The sequence below is a fragment of the Pteronotus mesoamericanus genome, unplaced genomic scaffold, assembly GCF_021234165.1.
Source record: "Pteronotus mesoamericanus isolate MK-2021 breed Mesoamerican mustached bat unplaced genomic scaffold, CSHL_Meso_final contig_73, whole genome shotgun sequence".
NCBI classification, from domain to species: Eukaryota; Metazoa; Chordata; class Mammalia; order Chiroptera; family Mormoopidae; genus Pteronotus; species Pteronotus mesoamericanus.
The window spans coordinates 34,812,499-34,831,806 of NW_026555245.1; the positions used below are offsets into that span (position 1 = coordinate 34,812,499).

General features: G+C 37.1%; 1 protein-coding gene across 1 annotated transcript in view; it reads left to right on the forward strand.

Annotated features, from left to right (window-relative positions):
* The window catches only part of FOCAD (focadhesin), a 321,816-nt gene that overhangs the window by 86,039 nt on the left and 216,469 nt on the right, over positions 1-19,308 (forward strand). Inside the window, exons 7-9 of the mRNA XM_054583210.1 lie at positions 5,916-6,120; positions 9,431-9,637; positions 18,024-18,111. Coding sequence (XP_054439185.1) covers positions 5,916-6,120; positions 9,431-9,637; positions 18,024-18,111 — 500 coding nt within the window. The remainder of the gene's footprint in view (positions 1-5,915; positions 6,121-9,430; positions 9,638-18,023; positions 18,112-19,308) is intronic.

Consider the following 19,308-nt stretch of genomic DNA (forward strand, 5'->3'; position numbering starts at 1 on the left):
CTTTTGCACTATGAGATTATTCTCATAGTAGAAATTGTAATTCTGATTGCATTTTTCAGCAGACTATTAGTTTTCCTGATTTTAATTTTAGAGTAAGTTAACTTAGCAGCTTTAAGTTGTTATTTAGAAAGAAGGTTAGATACCAGGGTAGGAGCTTGAAAGGCTCCAATAACATACAGGAAAAAACTGAAGTGTCTGGCATCAAAGGGAGCTGGGATATAGCTTCCTCCCAGACAGAAAGGCAAGCAGAGGCTATTTTCCCTTTTCTGAGTCCTCTCCCAAAAGAACCACAGAGCCAGCAGGTGGGTGCCACATTGGAGACTCCATCAACCTGGGTAACATTGTTTGCTCTGTCCTTGAAGTCCCCTGAGACTCTCCCACCCAACTAACAGGCCCACTCAAACTGTTAGGATCACTTTTCCATATGAATGGCTGGTCTAGGCTCTTGCTTCACAACTTCCTAAATCTTGTCAAACAAGCAATAGTCAGCCTCAGGGAGCCCTCAGTTCCTCAGCCCCTGTACCTCTTGCTAAATAGCCCCAGGCCCAGCACTAGAAGCAGCCAGCCTAGACTCACAGCTTGGCTTTGCCTGGAAATCTCCAAGTCCAAGACAAGTAGCATCCATCTCAGATTGCTTTATAGCTCTAGCAGGGTGGCCCTAGGCAGAACACAGGTACGGGCCAATCTTGGCCAGCACTACCCAGGAAACCCAAGAGTCTGGACACCCAGTGGATAGCTACAGACCATGTCAGAACACCAATACCCTGTCCCTGCACAGCTGATTGACCATGGAGGGCAGCTATTGACGGTCAGTGGTCACAGCCAGTCCTTGCAGTTGACTGGCCTGGGTAAATCCCTCCCATCGACCTGCCAACAGCAATTACGGCTCAACTACAAGAGGAGGGTGTACTCGGCCCACATGAAGGATACACCTTGAGTACTCAGCTTGGGTGATAGGGGAGGCTGTGCCACTGGACCCCACAAGACATCTACTACACTAGGCCATGCTACCAAGACAGGGAGTCATAGAAGCTCTACCTAATACATAGAAACAAACACAGGGAGGCTGCCAAAATGAGGAGACAAAGAAACATGGCCCAAATGAAACAACAGATCAAAACTCCAGAAAAGAATTAAACAAAACAGAGATAAGCAATCTATCAGATGCAGAGATCAAAACACTGTTTATAAGGATGCTCAAGGAACTTGACTTGGTGAGGACCTCAACAGCATAAAAAAGATCCAGTCAGCAATGAAGGATACACTAATTGAAATAAAGAACAATTTACAGGGAAACAACAAAGTGAAGCTGAGAATCAAATCAATGATTTGGAACATAAGGAAGCAAAAAATAACCAGTCAGAACAACGAGAAAAAAAGAATCCAAAAAAAAAATCCCCTAAAACCCAAGGATAGCATAAGTTACATCTGGGACAACTTCAGGTGTTCCGACATTCACGTCAGAGTGCCAGAAGCAGAAGTGAAAGAGAAAGAAATTGAAAATTTATTTGAAAAAAATAGTGAAAGAAAACGTCCCTAATTTGGTGAAGGAAACAGATATGCAAGTCCAGGAATCACAGAGAGTCCCAAACAAGATGGATGGAAAGAGGCCCACTCAAAAACACATCATAATTAAAATGCCAAAGCTTAAAGATAAAGAGAGAATATTAAAAGCAGCTAGAGAAAAGCAGTTAGTTACCTACAGGAGAGTTCCCATAAGAAACTTTGTAGATTAGAAGGGACTGGCAAGAAATTTTTAAAGTCATGAAGAGTGGAGACCTACATCCAAGATTGCTCTACCCAGCAAAGGTATATTTGGGATAGAAGGACAGATAAAGAGCTTTCCAGACCAAAAAACAAAACAAAACAAAACAAAAAACCGTGAAGAGTTCACCATCACCAAACCATTATTATATAAAATATTAAAGGGACTTACTTAAGAAAGGAAGATCAAAACTATGAACTAGAAAATGGCAATAAATACATATCTATGGACAATTGAATCTTAAAAAGTAAGCAAACAAGAAGAATAGAGACAGAATCATGGATAAAGAGAGCATTTTGATGGTTGGGTGGGTTTGAGGGAGTGAGTGAAGAGGTGAGGCAATTAAGAAGTACAAATTTGTTATAGAAATAGCCATGGGATGTAAAGTACAGTACAAGAAATGGAGTAGCTAAAGAACTTACACACATGGCCCATGGACATGAACAATGGTATGGGAATTGCCTGAGGAAATGGGGGGGTCTTGGATGGAGGGTGGCAAAGGGGGAAAAATTTGGACAATTTTAATAGCATGATCAATAAAACAATTTAAAAAAGAAAGAAGGTGAATAATTTAATAATCTAAATAGTGATTTACAACTATGGGAAGGAGGCAAAATGTTGCAAAGATAGCTTGTAATCTAGCTTTTTCTGTGTTAGGAATTATTGATTGGACTAGCTGTTTGCATTCATTTTTAATAGTATGTAGATGTCCAGAAATAACAGTATATTATTATGCAAGGTTTTGGGGGGGCGTTATTTTATGATTAAACTCTGCATTCATATGCAGAAGGCCTTGTAATGTTAAAACTTCACCTTTGGAACTGAGAATTGTGTAAACTGACCGTCATGTCATGGTCTTTAGACCTGGGTACTTCAAAGTTATGCAGTCTATCACATTTTTTTAGACGAGGGAACTAAGGAGAGCTACATTAAATGACTTGTTGAAGATCACATGGCTAGTGAATGGCAGAATGGGACCAGAAGTCTCAGTTTTTCAGTCTCATTCCAGGTCTTTTCCAGCCACTTTTCTCCTAATGGTAAAAAGAAATATGAAAGAGGTATACGTAGATACATGCACATGGTTACATTTTTAAATATTCTTAATCGCATTGGAATTCTGGTTATGTTTTACTATTTTCTAATTTTCTCATAAGCCCTGTCAATTTTGTGTATACTGAAGTTATAGTTAATTATTACATACCACATAGGAAATGCAAAGGAAATGCAATATCTAAAATTGGTACAGATTAAGCCAAAGAGTTTTAAAAAGCACAATAGTATATTGTCCTTAAGAAAGTTCAACATTATGCTACTGATGTCAAGTAATAACAGTACCTTGGAAATATATTTCTCTAAATGAACCTTGCATTTCACCTTCAGCATCTCAAAGTAGGAGAAAACTGATTGGCTATTAGTGTATATCCTTGACACCTGGATCGTATTTATTATTTGGGATTACATTATTAGAGAGAGATGGGAAAACAGTGTTTTTAAATCTCTTTTTGAGAAACCTGTGCTTCAAAATCTTACTCATAATAAGTCATCACTTGCTTGATCTCTGAAACTGCTTTTAGTTTTCTAAAGTGGACAGTTTGATAAAGATGTTTCAGTAATTATTATGAACTCAGAAAAGTCCTTTGTTTTTTGTAGATCGAGTAAATATTTGTCCTTTTTAGGAAAAACATACCTACAGACTGTGAGCTCCATCAGAGCAAGGATTTAATCTATTTTTATTTCTAGTCCATAGAAGAGTGAATGATATATAGGTATTAAGTACATATTGCCCAGAGAATAAATAAATGAATAAATTAATTAAATCTTACTGATGTGGTAACTTTAAGATTTTTATTAATGGTAATGATATTTTGAAATCACTTTGTTGTAAAATGAATAGTATTATAAAATTACATTGACAATCATAAGACGGCCCTGACTGGTGTGGCTAAGTTGGTTGGGTGTCAGGCTGCAAAGCAAAAGGTTGCTGGTTCAATTCCCGGTAACGGCATATGCCTGGTTTCTCTCGCACATTGATGTTTCTCTCCATCTGTTTCTCCCTCCCATCCCCTCTCTCTCTAAAAAATAAATAAATAAATAAATAAACAAATTATAAATCAAGTACTATTTCCTCTATGCTGCATTGCACTCTATACCTTTCTTTTAGCAATTTTTCACTTTCTATCCTGTAGTCCAGGAACAGAACTGATTGCTCCTGTTAGAGTCTGTGCTTCTTAAGAATGGATGATGCCTGGTTCCTCTTTGTATCTTACCTAATAATATCTTATGTATAATAAGTATGAAGAACAAAATAAAGATACGATATTTAATTAGTACATGCTAATTGTAAAACTACTCTACAATTTAGTATAACTGAATCAATTTAATTTAATGATCAAATAAGCATCTTTTTGAAGGCCTACCATCTTTTTGAAGGCGTACTGTGTATTGGTTATACAGAAGTAAACAGGAACCCATCGTCCATGCCCTCATTTGGCTTATAGTCTGACAAGAGATAGAGATATTAAAAAATAATGACGATGAAGTCATTGTCCTGTGGGAGCACAAAGTAGGGCTCTGATCTAGGTTAGGTAGCAGGGAAGGCCCTCAGGAAGTCTTTTTAAAGGAGAAAACTGACAGATGATAGAAATTAGATAAAAGAAGGAATAGAAAAGGGAGAAAGATGACGGTATTACAGGTAGAGGGAACAGCAAGTGAGAAAGAAGCCTGATGACTTGATGGGAGATCTGAAAGTTTAGTGTTCAGTGGAGAATAGAGAAGAGCAAGAAATAAGGCTGGAAAGATAAGCAGTGGTCAAAATATGGAGGGTTTGTGAATTGGGATAAATATTTTATCTTAAGGGTAAACTCTTTTAAGCTTGATAAAGACATGATGAAATTTTTATATTTGAAAGGTTATTTTGTCATTTTAGTAACTTTGGACTTGGAGTTATTGGGATATATTGAAATAAGATACAAAAGATTGGTAAGGCCTTCCTTTTTCGAATAGCAGTAGATTAAGTGGAGGACCTTGGCGAATTATTTTACCTCTTTCTGCCTCAGTTTGTGCATAATGTGATACAATATTGGGTTGGCCAAAAAGTTTGTTTGGATTTTTTCTTGTAAGTTGGTTCTAGTAGCGCTTAGTTTTTAACTTCATTCAAAACAATTTTGTTAAGATTGTGTTGTGACAGCTGTCCATTAAAAAAAAAAAAGCTTAATCAAAATAAGTGAATTTTTGTGTGGCCATTTTAATATGGAAGACGCAAGAAAATAGGCACATTTTCAGCATATTATGCTTTATTATTTCAAGAAAAGTAAAAACACAGCTAAAATGCAACAAAAAGATTCATGCAGTGTATGAAGAAGGTGACTGATGAAAGATGTCAAAAGTTTGCAAAATTTTGTGCTGGAGATTTCTTGCTGGATAATGTTCCTCGGTTGGGTAGACCAGTTGAAGTTGATAGCGATCAAGTTGAGACATTAATTGAGAAAAGTCAACCTCATACTATGTGGGAGATAGCTGACACACTCAGAATATCCAAATCAATAAAGTTATTGGTGAAAATGAAAAATGTGTTCTATTTTACGGAAAAAACTAAATGAACTTTTTGGACAACCCAGTGTTTTTTATTTTATAGAGTTGTGTTGAGGATCAAATTACTTTAAAGGCATGAAGTACAGTTATTTACACACCATGTTAACAAGTTCACAAGTAAATATTAACTGTTATAATCTTCTTGGGTTGTCTGTTTGGTTTTGTTTTACATAGAATCTCAACTACAGAGTTTTTCCAAATATGTATACCTGTGGCATATTACTGGACAATAGGTCCTAACATCTATAAGTCTAAACAGGCTCTGAGATGATTCTGATATTCACTGAGATGTAGATGCTATTCTAGTGAGAAGGTAGAGACTCTCCTATTCCTAGCCATCAGGCTTATGGTCTCCAGGTGTTGAGTCATTTTCTCCAGCGTACAAGGAAGTGTTTGGCATGGGTCTAGGCAGGTCGTGGTGTAATAGGAGAATGATGAGAAAAAGTTAAACTTGATGATAACATAGTTTATGATAGGTCATGAACTATTAGTTGATATTTGACGCCTGCCCGATACTCTTTAACTCAGTGGCTGCCTTCTGTGTTACATGTTTTTGCAGGTCAGAAGTGTCATGCGTCCAAATAATGTCCCCATTTCTGTGGTATCTATATTGTGAACCATCCCAGTTACAAGAATATGCTAAACTTAGACTAGCCCTACTGAAAGTCTTACTTCAACCCTGGGTTTCTTGTGACAAAGAACAGCCATCAACGTTGGAACAGCAGATACTTCAGCTGTGTTGCGACATGGTTCCATGTTTACAGGTAAGGTCTTTCATCCTCCTTCATTAATATAGCTTCAGTGAGTGTTGATTGTTCTCGTCATACATTAAGTAGAACCTATGTGGCCTGGAAAACTGAGACACAATCCTGACTCTAGAAATGCTTGCAGGCTTTTGGAAATAATGAAGGAACCAAATCTAGATTCAACATTAATATATATATAATGTTAACTAAATTCACAGCTATGTAAATCAGCATAGTTCTTTTTAGGATTAGTAGGATTGAAAACTTTGTTGAAGAGAGTCTTCTCAGGGAAAATCTTGAGTGGGATTTCTACTTGTGCAAGACACTGAACTATAAGAAAATAAAGAGATCTCTTTGAGCAAATTAGACAAAGGTATATCTCAGGGCAGATACAGTCCTGCGACCCAGGGCTTGACCAGCAGAGTGTTGTCTGAATTTCAGTTTCCACAAGTCTCTGTACAACATGTGTATTGACCCTGATGGATCCTACTTTTGAGAAGCCCCCAGTGTAGTAAGACAGTTAAAACAAGTATATAAAGTCTCATAGTTCAAAAGTAGTTGGATGAAAGATATTTCACAGAGGTATGGATAAAATGCCTAGGAAATTCAGGGAAGAGATAAATTTGAGCTAATGTCTTCATAACTGCAGATTAAAAAAAAAACAAACAACCAACCTCCATTTGGCAGTGAGTTGTGATTTTAATGTAGTGATTCATTTATCAGGCCATCCCATCCCATCACTGAGGTTTGACCTTTGCCTAGAATCTGAGCCCCATGCTGCTTAGCTAATGGAGAGGATCTGTGAATATTTTTCAGAGTGATCACTTGAGGTCACAGATGACCTGTTTTAAATTTCTGTTAGCAAGGAATGACTACAGTGAACCTTTCCTTTGTGACTCATAAATTGGCTTTCCTGTAATCAAGACATAGAAAAGCTAATGAAAATGAATTCTCCTGTGGCTTTTCCAAAGCTTTTGTTTTGTGTGGGCAGTAAAGCAATGTATAGGCTGAACATCTTGAACTAGGGTACACTTTTTCACACCACCCTGTTTTCTGCTCTTTGATAGCTCTTTGTCTTCATCTTTGTGAAACTATATTGAGAAGCCTAAATACTCCTCAAAATGAGCTCTGAAGAATATTTCTGGGAATCTGTGACTTGTTAATATAGTTGAGATAGGTGAGGGAAAATATAGTTGAGATAGGTAGCAACATAAACACATTTAATCACTTAACACATCTGCTTTATGAGAATGAAGAATCTGAGCGTTAGGAAGGATCTGAGCAGCAATGTAATCCATTTTCCCACTTACTAAAAGTATTTCTTATATTCTTTAAAACACAACCATCCCATGACAAATTAAAAATTTTAGTGATAGTAAGCATGCTATTTTGCAAGGCAACCATTCCTCCCTTCCTCCCTCTCTCTTTCCCTCCTTCCTTCTCCTTTCTTCCTTCCTTCCTTTCTTTGTTCCTTTCTCTCTCTCTCTTCCTCCCTCCCTCCTTCTTCCTCCCTTCCCCTCCCTCCCTCCCTCCCTCTCTCTCTTTCTTTCTTTCCTTCTTTCTTTCTTTCCTTTCCTTTCTTTTTTTCTTTTTTTCCCTTTTTTTCCCTAAAGCTAGTAGTTCTTCTAATTGACCTACATTTTCCTAAGACTATTCATTAGTCACCATTCTTCTCAGAACAAAACATGGTTTTTATAAAGCCAATCTGCATCCTATTTTGTGTGTTCTCTCTGCCTTCCTTCTCTTCCTTTCCATTCTTCTCTTCCTCCTTCCTTTCTTTCTTCATCAGTTTCTTTACTTCTCTACGTGAAATGGTTTCCAGACTTTTCACTCTTCTTTGGCAGGAATTCTCTTGTTCATTGGTGCCCACATTGTGTTACTATGAAACATTCTTCTAAGAGCTGAATACAGTATTGACTCATATTGAGCACTTGCATAAAATCACATTAATTCATTTCTTTTTTTTAGAAATAGCCATGTCACCTTACTGATCTATGATCAGATGGTGATCAGAAAAACTCCTGTTTCATTTTCTTATAATGTCAATTGTTCCTCAGTTTAAAATTTTTGGAATTATCTTTATTTGGACTTACCTGTCTTAAGCTTTACTATTGACTTTGGCCCCAATTGTTCTTTCTTTGAAATTATGACTCTTGTCATCATACATGTTACCGATTGCACATGGTCTATTTCTACATAAAGAGAAAACATTACTTCAAAATTGTTCTTGTCAATAACTTTGGTAATGATAAAGATTAGAGAGTCTTTATAATGATAACTTGCTGAGGTTGCCTTTCAAAATTTGTTTATTATAGAAAATTTCAAGTATGCACAAAATGTCAAATAAGAATGAGGCTTTACTTCATTTTAAATTCCTTTTTTTCTTCTGGATGGCCCTTTACCTCTCCCACTATGTATTTGCAAAAGAGAAAAATAATTTACTAAACCTTTCACATTTATTTTCTATAACATTATTTTCTGCTATATCCTACCCCTTATCTTTTTTCTCTTGTTTGCTCGGAATTGATTTTTCTATGTATAACATATAGTCATCTGAGGTTATTTTGGTGGTAAGGACTGGTGAAAGTTACAGCTGGTCAGCTATAGGCTTTCCTCTTGATGAATTTAACAGACACAGGCTCCTGATTGAAGCAAATGGTTCATTGTTTGTAATTTCTGGGAAATTCCAGTGTGTCTCCTAGAAGGACCATATTCTTAATACCAACTCCAGAATTTTGATTAGAACAGCTGGGTTTGAATTGAATTGAGATTTTTCAAGAGTGTCCAAGTCTTTCCTAATACCTGTTGAGTAGATACCCTACTATTTGAATATGATCTTTCCTTATACCTGCTGAGTGTGGAAATGATGCTCTCACTTAGGGTTTTTTGAGAAAAATACCTTGGCAGATGAAGGACTTAATAGTGCATTAAACTAACTCACTAACCCTCTACTACCAGGTAATGATGTTGCAATTGTAGAAAGGAGAGTTCATTTGGAGAACTCAAAGCCAACTTTAATTTCCTTCAGAATGTTGGCACTGTCATGTAATTTGTCTTAAGAAATATTTTCTCAGAGAAGTTAGAAAAATTAGTGAAAATGTTTGATGCCAGACAGCAGTAATAAAAACGGTTACAAATTGTATTTTGTTTAGCAACAAAAGGAAAAGGCAGAAATGTATAGTTTAACCATATTTGAGGTCTGTACATTTCTTCATCTTCTTAAGGCTTTATAGGTTTAGAGAAAATATTTTATTGTTAACTTTATAGCTTTAAATTATTCTTTGGTTTGTACATTATTTTAATATCATATAATGACTTTTTTAAACAGATAAAAGATTTGATGCAGACAACAGAAGTGATGCTGTTTATCGAGGAAGTATATTTAAGCCTTTCGCGTCATCCTGTATTCTGGAAATTTCAGCTTACCCAGCTGACCCTTCAGCTGCTGTGTGTCTGTGAAGTGAGCTTAAAGATAACTGGGGAATGCTCATCTTTAATTCACCTTTTGGAGCACAGTGTTGAACTTCTGAGGGAGGTAAGGATAGTAAGAAATTTTAACGTGTCACTTATCACTTAAGCAAGTCTTTTATAAAGGAGCTGGGTGGGTGTGCTCTGTACTTCATATCAAAGGTGTGTTGCTCTAATATGATTAGATCATAGTGTTAATGTACAACTACTATTTATTATAAAAATGAATCATTAAATACTCTTTAGAGCACCACTCTGGCATTTTTTAATTTATTCATGTAGAGCACAAGTAATGAATATTTATTGTATGCCAAACCCTATAGAATACATAGATGAAAAGGTATACTGTGGCCTCAAGGGACTTAAAGACATACAAATAAATAATTGTAATACAATAAGGTAAATACTTTTATATATTTAAAGAGCAGAATTAAGGAAAGTAGGGCACAAGTTCAGATTTGAAAAGTATGAACAGGACTTTCCCTAGGACACACCAGAGGCTGGGAAGGCATTCCCTCAGCCAGAACAGCATATGCCCAAACACAGAAACATGAGAGGGCAGGCAGGCAGGCATGGACTATTCAGAAAACAAAAAGGTGTTGAGTATTGTTGAAGGATTAAGGTCTAGAAGGCCCAGACTTGAGTTTCCATTTTATCTACTAGGTAATAACATGCAGAGAGGTGCACTGATATTTTGTGTGTGGCAGGTCATTCTGATGGTAGAGTAGAGGAAGGTTTAGAGAAGGGCAACACTTATAACAGGGCAGGGAGTGAGGAGGGATGTCTTAGACTGCTAGGGCTGCCATAACAAAACACCACAGACTGGGTGGCTTAAACAACAGAATTATTTTTCTTGCAGTTCTAGAGGCTAGAAAGTTCAGGATCAGAGTGTTGGGTGATTCGAAGATAGCAAGGGCTATCTTCGTGGCTTGGAGACGTATGCTGTCTTGCTGTGTCCTCATGTGATAGAGAGAACAAGAGTGAGATCCCTATTGTTCCTTCTTAAAAGGACCCTAATCTGACTGATGAAAGGTCCCACACTCATGATCTCATTTAACTTTAATTGCTCCTTTACTCCAAAACACTTACATTATTGGCAGGTAGGGCTTCAGTGTATAAATCTGGGTTTGGAAGGACGTGATTTAGTTTATAGCAAGGTGCTAATTAGGGAAATGAAAATGGGAAAAGAAAAATATAGGAGATGAAATCAATAGGGTCTGTGGTTGATTAGATGGTCAAGGAGAGGGTCCTTAGTAGAGTTTTTAGGTTTTTATTTTGTACAACTGGATAGTGCCATTCACTTTGAAAAATGGTAGCTGATGTTAGAGGGAAAATGATAATTTGATTTGAGATATGCTTGGTTTAAGGTAAGTATGCATTATAAATTATTGTCTGTGTGGTTTTAAAATTCAGGATGGAAGCTAAGCTAAAGGTATAGATTTGTAGACATATACTTTGGAATAAGGGTTTTAACTATGGGATTGCATGATAAGGCTTGCATTGAAACTGCACAGTTGCTGTTGATATTTGCAGTGTGCTGACAAATAGGAGTCTGGGGAAGTATGGTTAGAAGATTGTATGACAAGCAAAAGAGACATGACATGAAAATCAAGGGAAGGAATATCTCAAAAAGGGGCATGGTCAACAGTGGCATAGAGAGAAGATTTAAAGTAAGAGATGGAAAGTAAGTACTCTTATGAGGCAGCAAGTAGAAGTTTATTGTTCACATTGGAGGAAGCAGTTTTAGTGGAGTGATGGTGGTAGGAACCAAACTGGATTAAAAGTGAATGGCAGATAAGGAAATGGAGAAATTTTTGTTAAAGGAGGGAACTGAGGAAGTCTCAAGTAATTCATTTGTCAATTTGTCAATCTTGTGGTTACAATGGTTTCACATATGCTGGGACTCTAGAGATACTACTATTTTATATACTATTATGTAATGATATATTTTATAATATTGTGTATATTTCTATTATGTATAATAATATGCATTAATAATATATAGTAACAGATATCTGTCATATATTATAGAATACCTATTATATATTATATAAATATATTAAAATCATATATCAAACACCTTCAGATATATAATTATACCTATATTATATATCTAATTATATATAATTATACTTATTAGGTATATAATAGATTATATATAATATATAGAAAAATATAAATAAATAACATTTTATGGATAAATACTACATAAAATATTATACGGCTAAATTACCAGGAGTTGTGTGTTTTAACTATACCTCATATTTTTCTATCTGCTTGTACTAGACTCATTTGAATAGTGGACATAATTATCAATTATAATTTTGTAGAGTTACTATAAAATTACTATCTTCTCTGATCATCTTATTATATATCTGCCCCTACCCCAGCATACACATTTAGAATATATTTATTAAGCAGCTTCTATAGCAAACATTTTGCTACAAACAATTAGGTGAAAACAAACAAGTGTTGTGAACCTTATATTGCAGTGAAATGGTTCAAACCAGTATGCATAAAAATCCCTAGGCAGAGTTTCTAGAGGGGCTTACCTCTATAGATATTGAATTAGCTGGGTTGAATGGGGCTTAAGCATCTGCGTTTTTAAACTAGACACTCAGGTGATTTCCCCCCTTCCCTTGCCACTTAAAAGGTGAACACCCTAGTTAGCATCACACAGTTTGAACTTTTTCCGCCACCACAGAGCTTTCCCACAAACCTACTCCTAATGTTACAGAACCCTGCCTATGCTGTTCTGGGACAGCGGTGGGGTTTGATTGTCCACTGCCAAAAAAGCGTGACTCCCAATGCAAAAGTTTGGTTAAAAAGGAAAGGGGTTGTTTATTTAAAGGTTATACAAATTCAGAATAGTGGTGGGTTTCTGCCATTAAGTCCCACTCCCTTTAAAACACCTAAAAAACACATAGTCCTGCCTTCTTTTGCCAAACCAGGCCAGTCACAGAACACGCCAGTCTGAAGCCTCGTCTTTCAGAAAAAGCAGAAGTCTGCGGCTCAGCATTTCTGGTCACAGTTCAGCATTCCAGGCATCTCCCACTAATCTGTGCGCAGTCAGGCAGGTCCCCACGATTCCCAGCTCCATCAGCTCTGCTGCCGTGTTCTCCAGGCAGGTTTCCCAGCAGGTTCTTAATCCAGCTCTTAATCCAAAACGACATGGCATCTCCTTAGTCTAGACTGCGTGGCACCTCCTTACACACCAGACCTGAAGGCTGAATCCCCTTTCCTCATGGCTCCTACCTCACGGCTGCCACTCACTACTGCCCTCATGACTGATGGAGTGGCCGTTCTACACTCTTCCAAACGCAAGGCTGCTGCTTCATGGCTGCCCGCCCTTATTTTAAATGTGACCCAGAGCTCCCTATGTGACCTCATATCTGACCCCTCCTACAATGAGCTACTTTTGCCAGTTCCCTGTATCTTTTTACCTTCTTTCGGTTGCCATCTTTAGTCAGGGCAAGAGTACCCTGTGACACGGGACATCCAGATGGGCCACCTGCCCTGGCTATGTCATGAGTCGCTGAATGCCTTAGTCACATCCACATTTCACCTAGGGTGGCAGCACAACTATTAACTTGCTTTTGGTTATGAAAAGTATCTTAACTGCCATATCATGCTCTTCCCCCATTCCCCAACTGTGGGCTGTGGGGAATATGCTTTGCTTTTTGGGGGGACCCCTGCCCCACTCTGCACCCCATTATATTAATTACAACCTCCTCTGTCCCCTATCTTGACTTCTATAGGAATATCTTTCTTACATGTTTAAAGTAGTTTTAATACCGAAATGTATATGCCTACACATAATATAGTTTTGGTATGCATGATCTTTTAGGCCCCTTTTACACTAAAGGTGGTCCCTTTCCAAACCCTCCCTCACTTTTTTTTTTTTTTTTTTTTTTTTTGTGAAGTATATAGGGTGAGGTGAAAGTAGGTTTACCGTTGTGGACACACAAAACAGTTTCTTCTTGTGTTATTACTAATTATTGTATTATTTTCCATATGAATAACTGTAAACCCACTTTTGCCCCATTCTGTATGTATTGAAAAACCTAGCTTATTGTGAACTGTAGAGTTTTCTAGATTGTGAATTCTGCTCATTGCATCCTCATAGTGCACTTTGACATGTTTCTCTAACTCCTGATGAATTAATGGCAGTAGGTATTGAGCATCAACAGCTACTAACATCATAGAAAGAAGAGCAACACAGTTTATGTGCTTCTTGATGGAAGAACACACAACTCTAGTTTTGCGGAAAAACCCCCAAAATGAAACAAATACTGAATCTGATTAATCCCCTATTGTGTGATTGGCTGAGCTTGGATGAATCGGCTCTGACCAGGGCCAGGGCAGGCAGCAAAGACGTGGCCAGGGGAGATAGTGTAGGCTGGGCTGCCATCTCTGTGGTGTCTACTACAGACAGTCACCTCTGATGTAGTTTTTCTTACACCTTATTTTCACTTAAAAACAAACAAAAACACCTTTTCCCTTACTATCTTGTTCACAGAAGCATCCCTGGGCCCATTAGTGCCTGGAACACAGGTGGTGCCACAAAATGTAGACTCCAATTAAAATTCCTGTGACATCTGTGGCTGAGTATAAAAGCATTTTCTCTTTTTTAATATTTGATTTCCTCTTCTAGACAGGCTCTGCAGTAGTTTGAGTTCCCCCCAAAGCAGACCCTGTTTTCCTAAAGGCAAAAACACACCTTGGGTTTCTGGTACAGAACCAACCAATGTTGTTCCAGAAGAGCAGCAGGGTTCAATTGCTCGCCTCCAAGAGGCATAACTCTAGAGATAAGAATTTGGTGAAAAAGGAAAGGGGTTGTTTATTTAAAGGCTATACGGTTTCAGAATAACGGCAGATTTCTGCCTCAAAGTTCTGCTCCCTTTAAAACACCAAAAAACAAATAGCCCTACTGCCCTCTGCTAAGGCAGACCAGTTTCAGAATATACTACTTAAAAGTACCATCCTTCAAGAAACACAGAAGTCTGCAGCACAGCGTTGCCGGTCACAGTTGGGCTCCAAGCACCTCTCACAAGTCCGTGTGTGCCTGGCTGGCGCACCGTCAGCACTGCCGCTGTCTGCTGTGTGGGAGGAGTGCCGAGGATGTTTCCAAACCATGTGGTCTCCAAGGACCCTCCAGGTCCCAGGACCCTGGGATTTTTGTGGCTGATTGGGCTAGCCAGTGAAAAGGAAAAAAGCCTCTGTGTTTCCCAGCGCCTTCTGGCTTTTAATTTGGCCCAGCAATCCCTACACAAAAGAGCTTCAGGCTTTTTCTCAAGATGAGTCAGTGTCCATCATTCTTGTCAGCTCCCCAGCATTTTTGACCCTCTTTCACCGCCATTTTTAGTAAGGGCAAAAGTTTCCCAGCCACGCACAGGCCTCAAGCATCTGTCCGAGGTCTCCTCAGACAAACAGCATCTGGCCCCCTCAGCTCATGGTCACTTTTTTAATCTGCTGTCCTGGGTACTTCCTAACCAGCACTTTTGCAATTCCCTTCCTTCTGAGGGGGAGGTTGCTGGCCCTCACCGGATCAAATTGGGGTCCCTTGCCTGAATTTCTAGCAATCTCTGGTCCGATGTACTCCATTAAATTTCCACAGAGCTTAGGATGATGCAACAGGAGTTCATTTGTGTGTGTGATCACAGGAAGCAGGTGGGAAAGGGACAAAAAGAGTGAAATACTGACCATGGGAGAGGCAATACAAATACAGTGAAACCTTGGTTCTCAAACTCAATTTGTTCTGGAAAACTGTTGGAGAAGCTATTTGTTCAAAAATGGAATCTCCTTTGTTGCCTGAGACACATGTGACTGATCATACAGATATCAGCATGAGAGGGTTATTGGGTAGAGAATCAAAACCCGAAGTTTTGTTGGACAACTGAGATTTTTCTTCCATGAACAAGTTGGCTGAGAATTGAATTGTTCCAGAACTGAGATGTTCGAGAACTGAAGTTTGACTGTATTACCAAGTTGGCTACTGCTATAGGCAACCAATTGCTCTATCCATTGGAATATTCTGAGAAGTCGAATGTATGTCTCAGAATCCTCCTGAAGAATCCAGAATAAAGGGCAGGGTGTTTGTCCTTGGGCTTCTCTTGCCTAGTGGTCGAACTTTGGATTATGGGGCTTTAAGTTCCCTGTGCTTCTGCGTCTCTTATTGGTCTGGAGCAGGAAGCAAGAGTAACTGCAGCAGTGGCTGTAGTATTTGAAGTGGCACATGGCATGTCCAACATGGGCTTTTATTAAAAGATCTCATGAAATGGTACCAATTTTTGGTGTCCATTAAAAATCAATCAATTACATGTGATAGTGTCAACAATAACAACAAAAGAAAATCAGCTGTTGGAGGAGCTTTCACCTGCCTTACGGATCAACACTTAGACTATTCCTTCTGTACACTAAAAACTTTTACTTTAATTTTAGTCGGTAATTAACAAAGTTGTACCTGATGAAATTTTTAATACAGACATATAAAAAGTAAAGAGAAAAAATGAAACAAAAATCTTGTAACCTCTCAGGAATGTAAGCAGTTTAAGATTATTTAGTTTAATCCTTCTGTTACTTTTTCCTTATTTTTGGTGTCTTGAATCTTCAGGTGTTTTTCTTTCATTCTCTATTCTGAACAGGTTGGTCTTCTTTATGTCTTCATGCCTTTAAGTTACATTCACTTGATAACATGCTTCTAGACCATTTAAGAACCCTGAAAAACTACATTGTGACTTTCAGTGATAGTTTATGTGAAAAGGCTTTCCAGTGATAGCATTACAATAACATTTTTTGTCTCTGATCCTCTTGGTAGCTGATAAGTTTGAAATTTTAATTCCTATGCTGGTTTCCATATTGTTTTCTCATGTACATGCAGAATTTGAAATGAAATTGAGGAAAAGAGAATGGGAAAAAATAGTGGGATGGTGTATACTGTTAGTATATTTGTTTCAAAATGCATTTATTGTCCTCAAATAGTTGCTTCATAGTTGTCAACTGTATATGTGAACATATATAAGATGCAAATACACAAATTAGAATATATTCATTCAAAAATATTCAAAAAGTAATTTTTCTCCTTAGCTGGGTTTTTAAAGTTCATAAACAGACACTTGAGAAGATTTTGCAACTTGATTAACTTCACCTTTTAAAAGGCATAGCCCATATTTTTAGATAAATATTTATTAATTTTTTGATAGCATCTCCAAGATTATAACTTCTGAGTGGCTCAGAGTGTTTTATCTCAAGTATTTCTTTAACATGGCTCAACCTCGCATATCCTTTTCTTTTTTTTCTTGCTTGTCCTCATGATTTATAGGTATTTCTCTTCTGCAGGCACTTCTGTAAAATTTTGGAATGAAGTAATTTTAGGAATGTGTGGTGGACCTTCTTTAGTTTTATAATACATTAATTTTTTCTATATTTAGAATCCTCAAATACATCTTATGTCATTTGTGTCTTATTTATTGGAATTTAATGTATGTATCCTTCTCTTTTTCATTTTGTTCAAAAACTTAATGAAATTAATGATTTTAAGTTTCTATGGTTATTGCTTTGTTTAATAAATCACTGTAATTTAGAAATAACCTCTGCCTCCCTGGGTACTAATGTTTCTTTTATTATAATATTATTTATTAAAATTTATTTAGTGTAATGCATTATGTAAATTATATAGATGAATCATGTCTGTATTAGGTAAGTAGACAATTGAGCTACTTTTCAGAAATGAAATATTCTTAAATTAAGGATTTCAGGTAGTTTTCAGTGACTTGCAAAGACTCTGTTTTTAAAACTTGCAGATCTATTGTGTTAAGGTGTTATTTCTCTAAATTAGTTTTTTTTTAGCCTATTGCTTTTTGGCCAGATATGATAAGGTTTTGAATTTATGTCTGACTGCTCAGGCATTCACCAATTCTTCCTTTAACAGAGCAGCCTTGCTGTAGGTAATTTTGTATGTAGTCATCCCTTGCTATCCTTGGAGGATTGGTTACAGAACCCCTGTGGATACCAACCTTAATGATGCTCAAGTTTCCTAAATAAAATAGCATAGTTTCTGCATATAGTCTACACACGTCCTCCTGTATATCTTAAATCATCTCTAGACTACTTATAGTACCTAATACAATGTAAATGCTATATAAATAGTTGTTACACTGTATTGTCTAGGGAATAATAGAGAATAATGACAAGAAAAAAAGTCTGTACCTGTTCAGTACAGATGTAACCATCATAGATCTAAGTACATAGTTAACATCAACAACAATTTAACATCTTTTAAAAGATATTTGTGATTCGTAGTTGGTTGAATCTGTGAATATAGAGCCCAGTGGTATGGAGGGATGACTGAAATAGGTTTATAATCTTTCATGTTGAATGTACTCTTCCTGGATACATGTTATAAAGCCATGGCTCTGGAACTTCTTAACAACTCTTTTTGTTTTCTTCATTAGGATTTTCCTGTTGAGCTGGTCATAATTGGAATAGCTTTATTGCTTCTACAGACTCCAGCAAGTCAGCAGAAGCCAATCTTAAGTCTAGGTAAATACATATATACTCATTAGAGTAAAAAGTAAATATAATGTGAGTGTTGGCAGGAATCACTTGAATGATATATATCCTGTTATGCCATAAAATCCTGTCTATTTTGAGTTTCTGTTCTGGAATTTCCTGAATTACTCATTATCAACTAGAACTTTCTTTTTCTTGTCCAACAGAGTTCCAAGTTCCATGTAGCTGAACCTACTAAGTATTTTGGCTGTTTATGAGGACATTACAATCTAAATCATATAGCGATGACATTGACAAATATATTGGAGGGTGTATCAGCTATTAACAGTTGTACAACATACCCAAAATAAATAGCATAAAACCCTTGAAACAAAATAAATGTTTAGCATTTGTATTTGTTTTTAAAAAGTATGTTCCCTTACTATTGAAAACTCTTGTCATGTTGGACAAGATTTAATTTATGGTTATTGTATTAACTTAGCTAGAACAAATGAAAGATAATATTCTTTTGACTATTCAGTATGATTTGAAGAAAAGTGAGGAATGGGGCTAAAGGGAGGTGAAAATGTTCTACTTGAGTAAAGTGGTAAAGAATCAAGGTGCTAGGTCTGGCAGATTATCAAATAAGTCACACCTTTAAATGCAGCTTTTACATTAAAGTTGCCTAGCTTTATTTGGTCCAATATACTCCATGTGGTATTGGAGGCTCTGTCTAAATTGTGTTGTATGGAAACCCTGGCAGGGTAGCATAGTTGGTTAGGTTAGGATTTCATCTCGATATGCTAAGGTTGCAGGTTCAATCTCCTGTCAGGGCACATACAAGAAGCAACCAATGAATACATAAATAAGTGGATCAACAAATTGATCTGTCTCTCTCTCTCTCTCTCCCTCCCCTACTCTTCCCCCCTCCCTTTCTCTCTCTCTTTAAAATCAATAAATTTAAAAAAATTTAGATTATGTTGTATAGTGGTATGATACACTGATATATCCCTACCGTCATTTTTAAAATGTGCTTGAGTTAATTGTGGATTCTTTAGTTCATTATTCTGGGCATTTTAATTCATCATAATTTGGACGGCATATTGCTCATCCATTTACATTTTATCTTGGAAATGGCTTTAGCATGTGGAGGAGAACCCTTGGCTCTATGGATTTGCTTGATTTCTACCCTGCTTTTGCCTATTGGCCTTATACTAATTTGTGCCTTCCGCACTAGTGCTTTTCTTT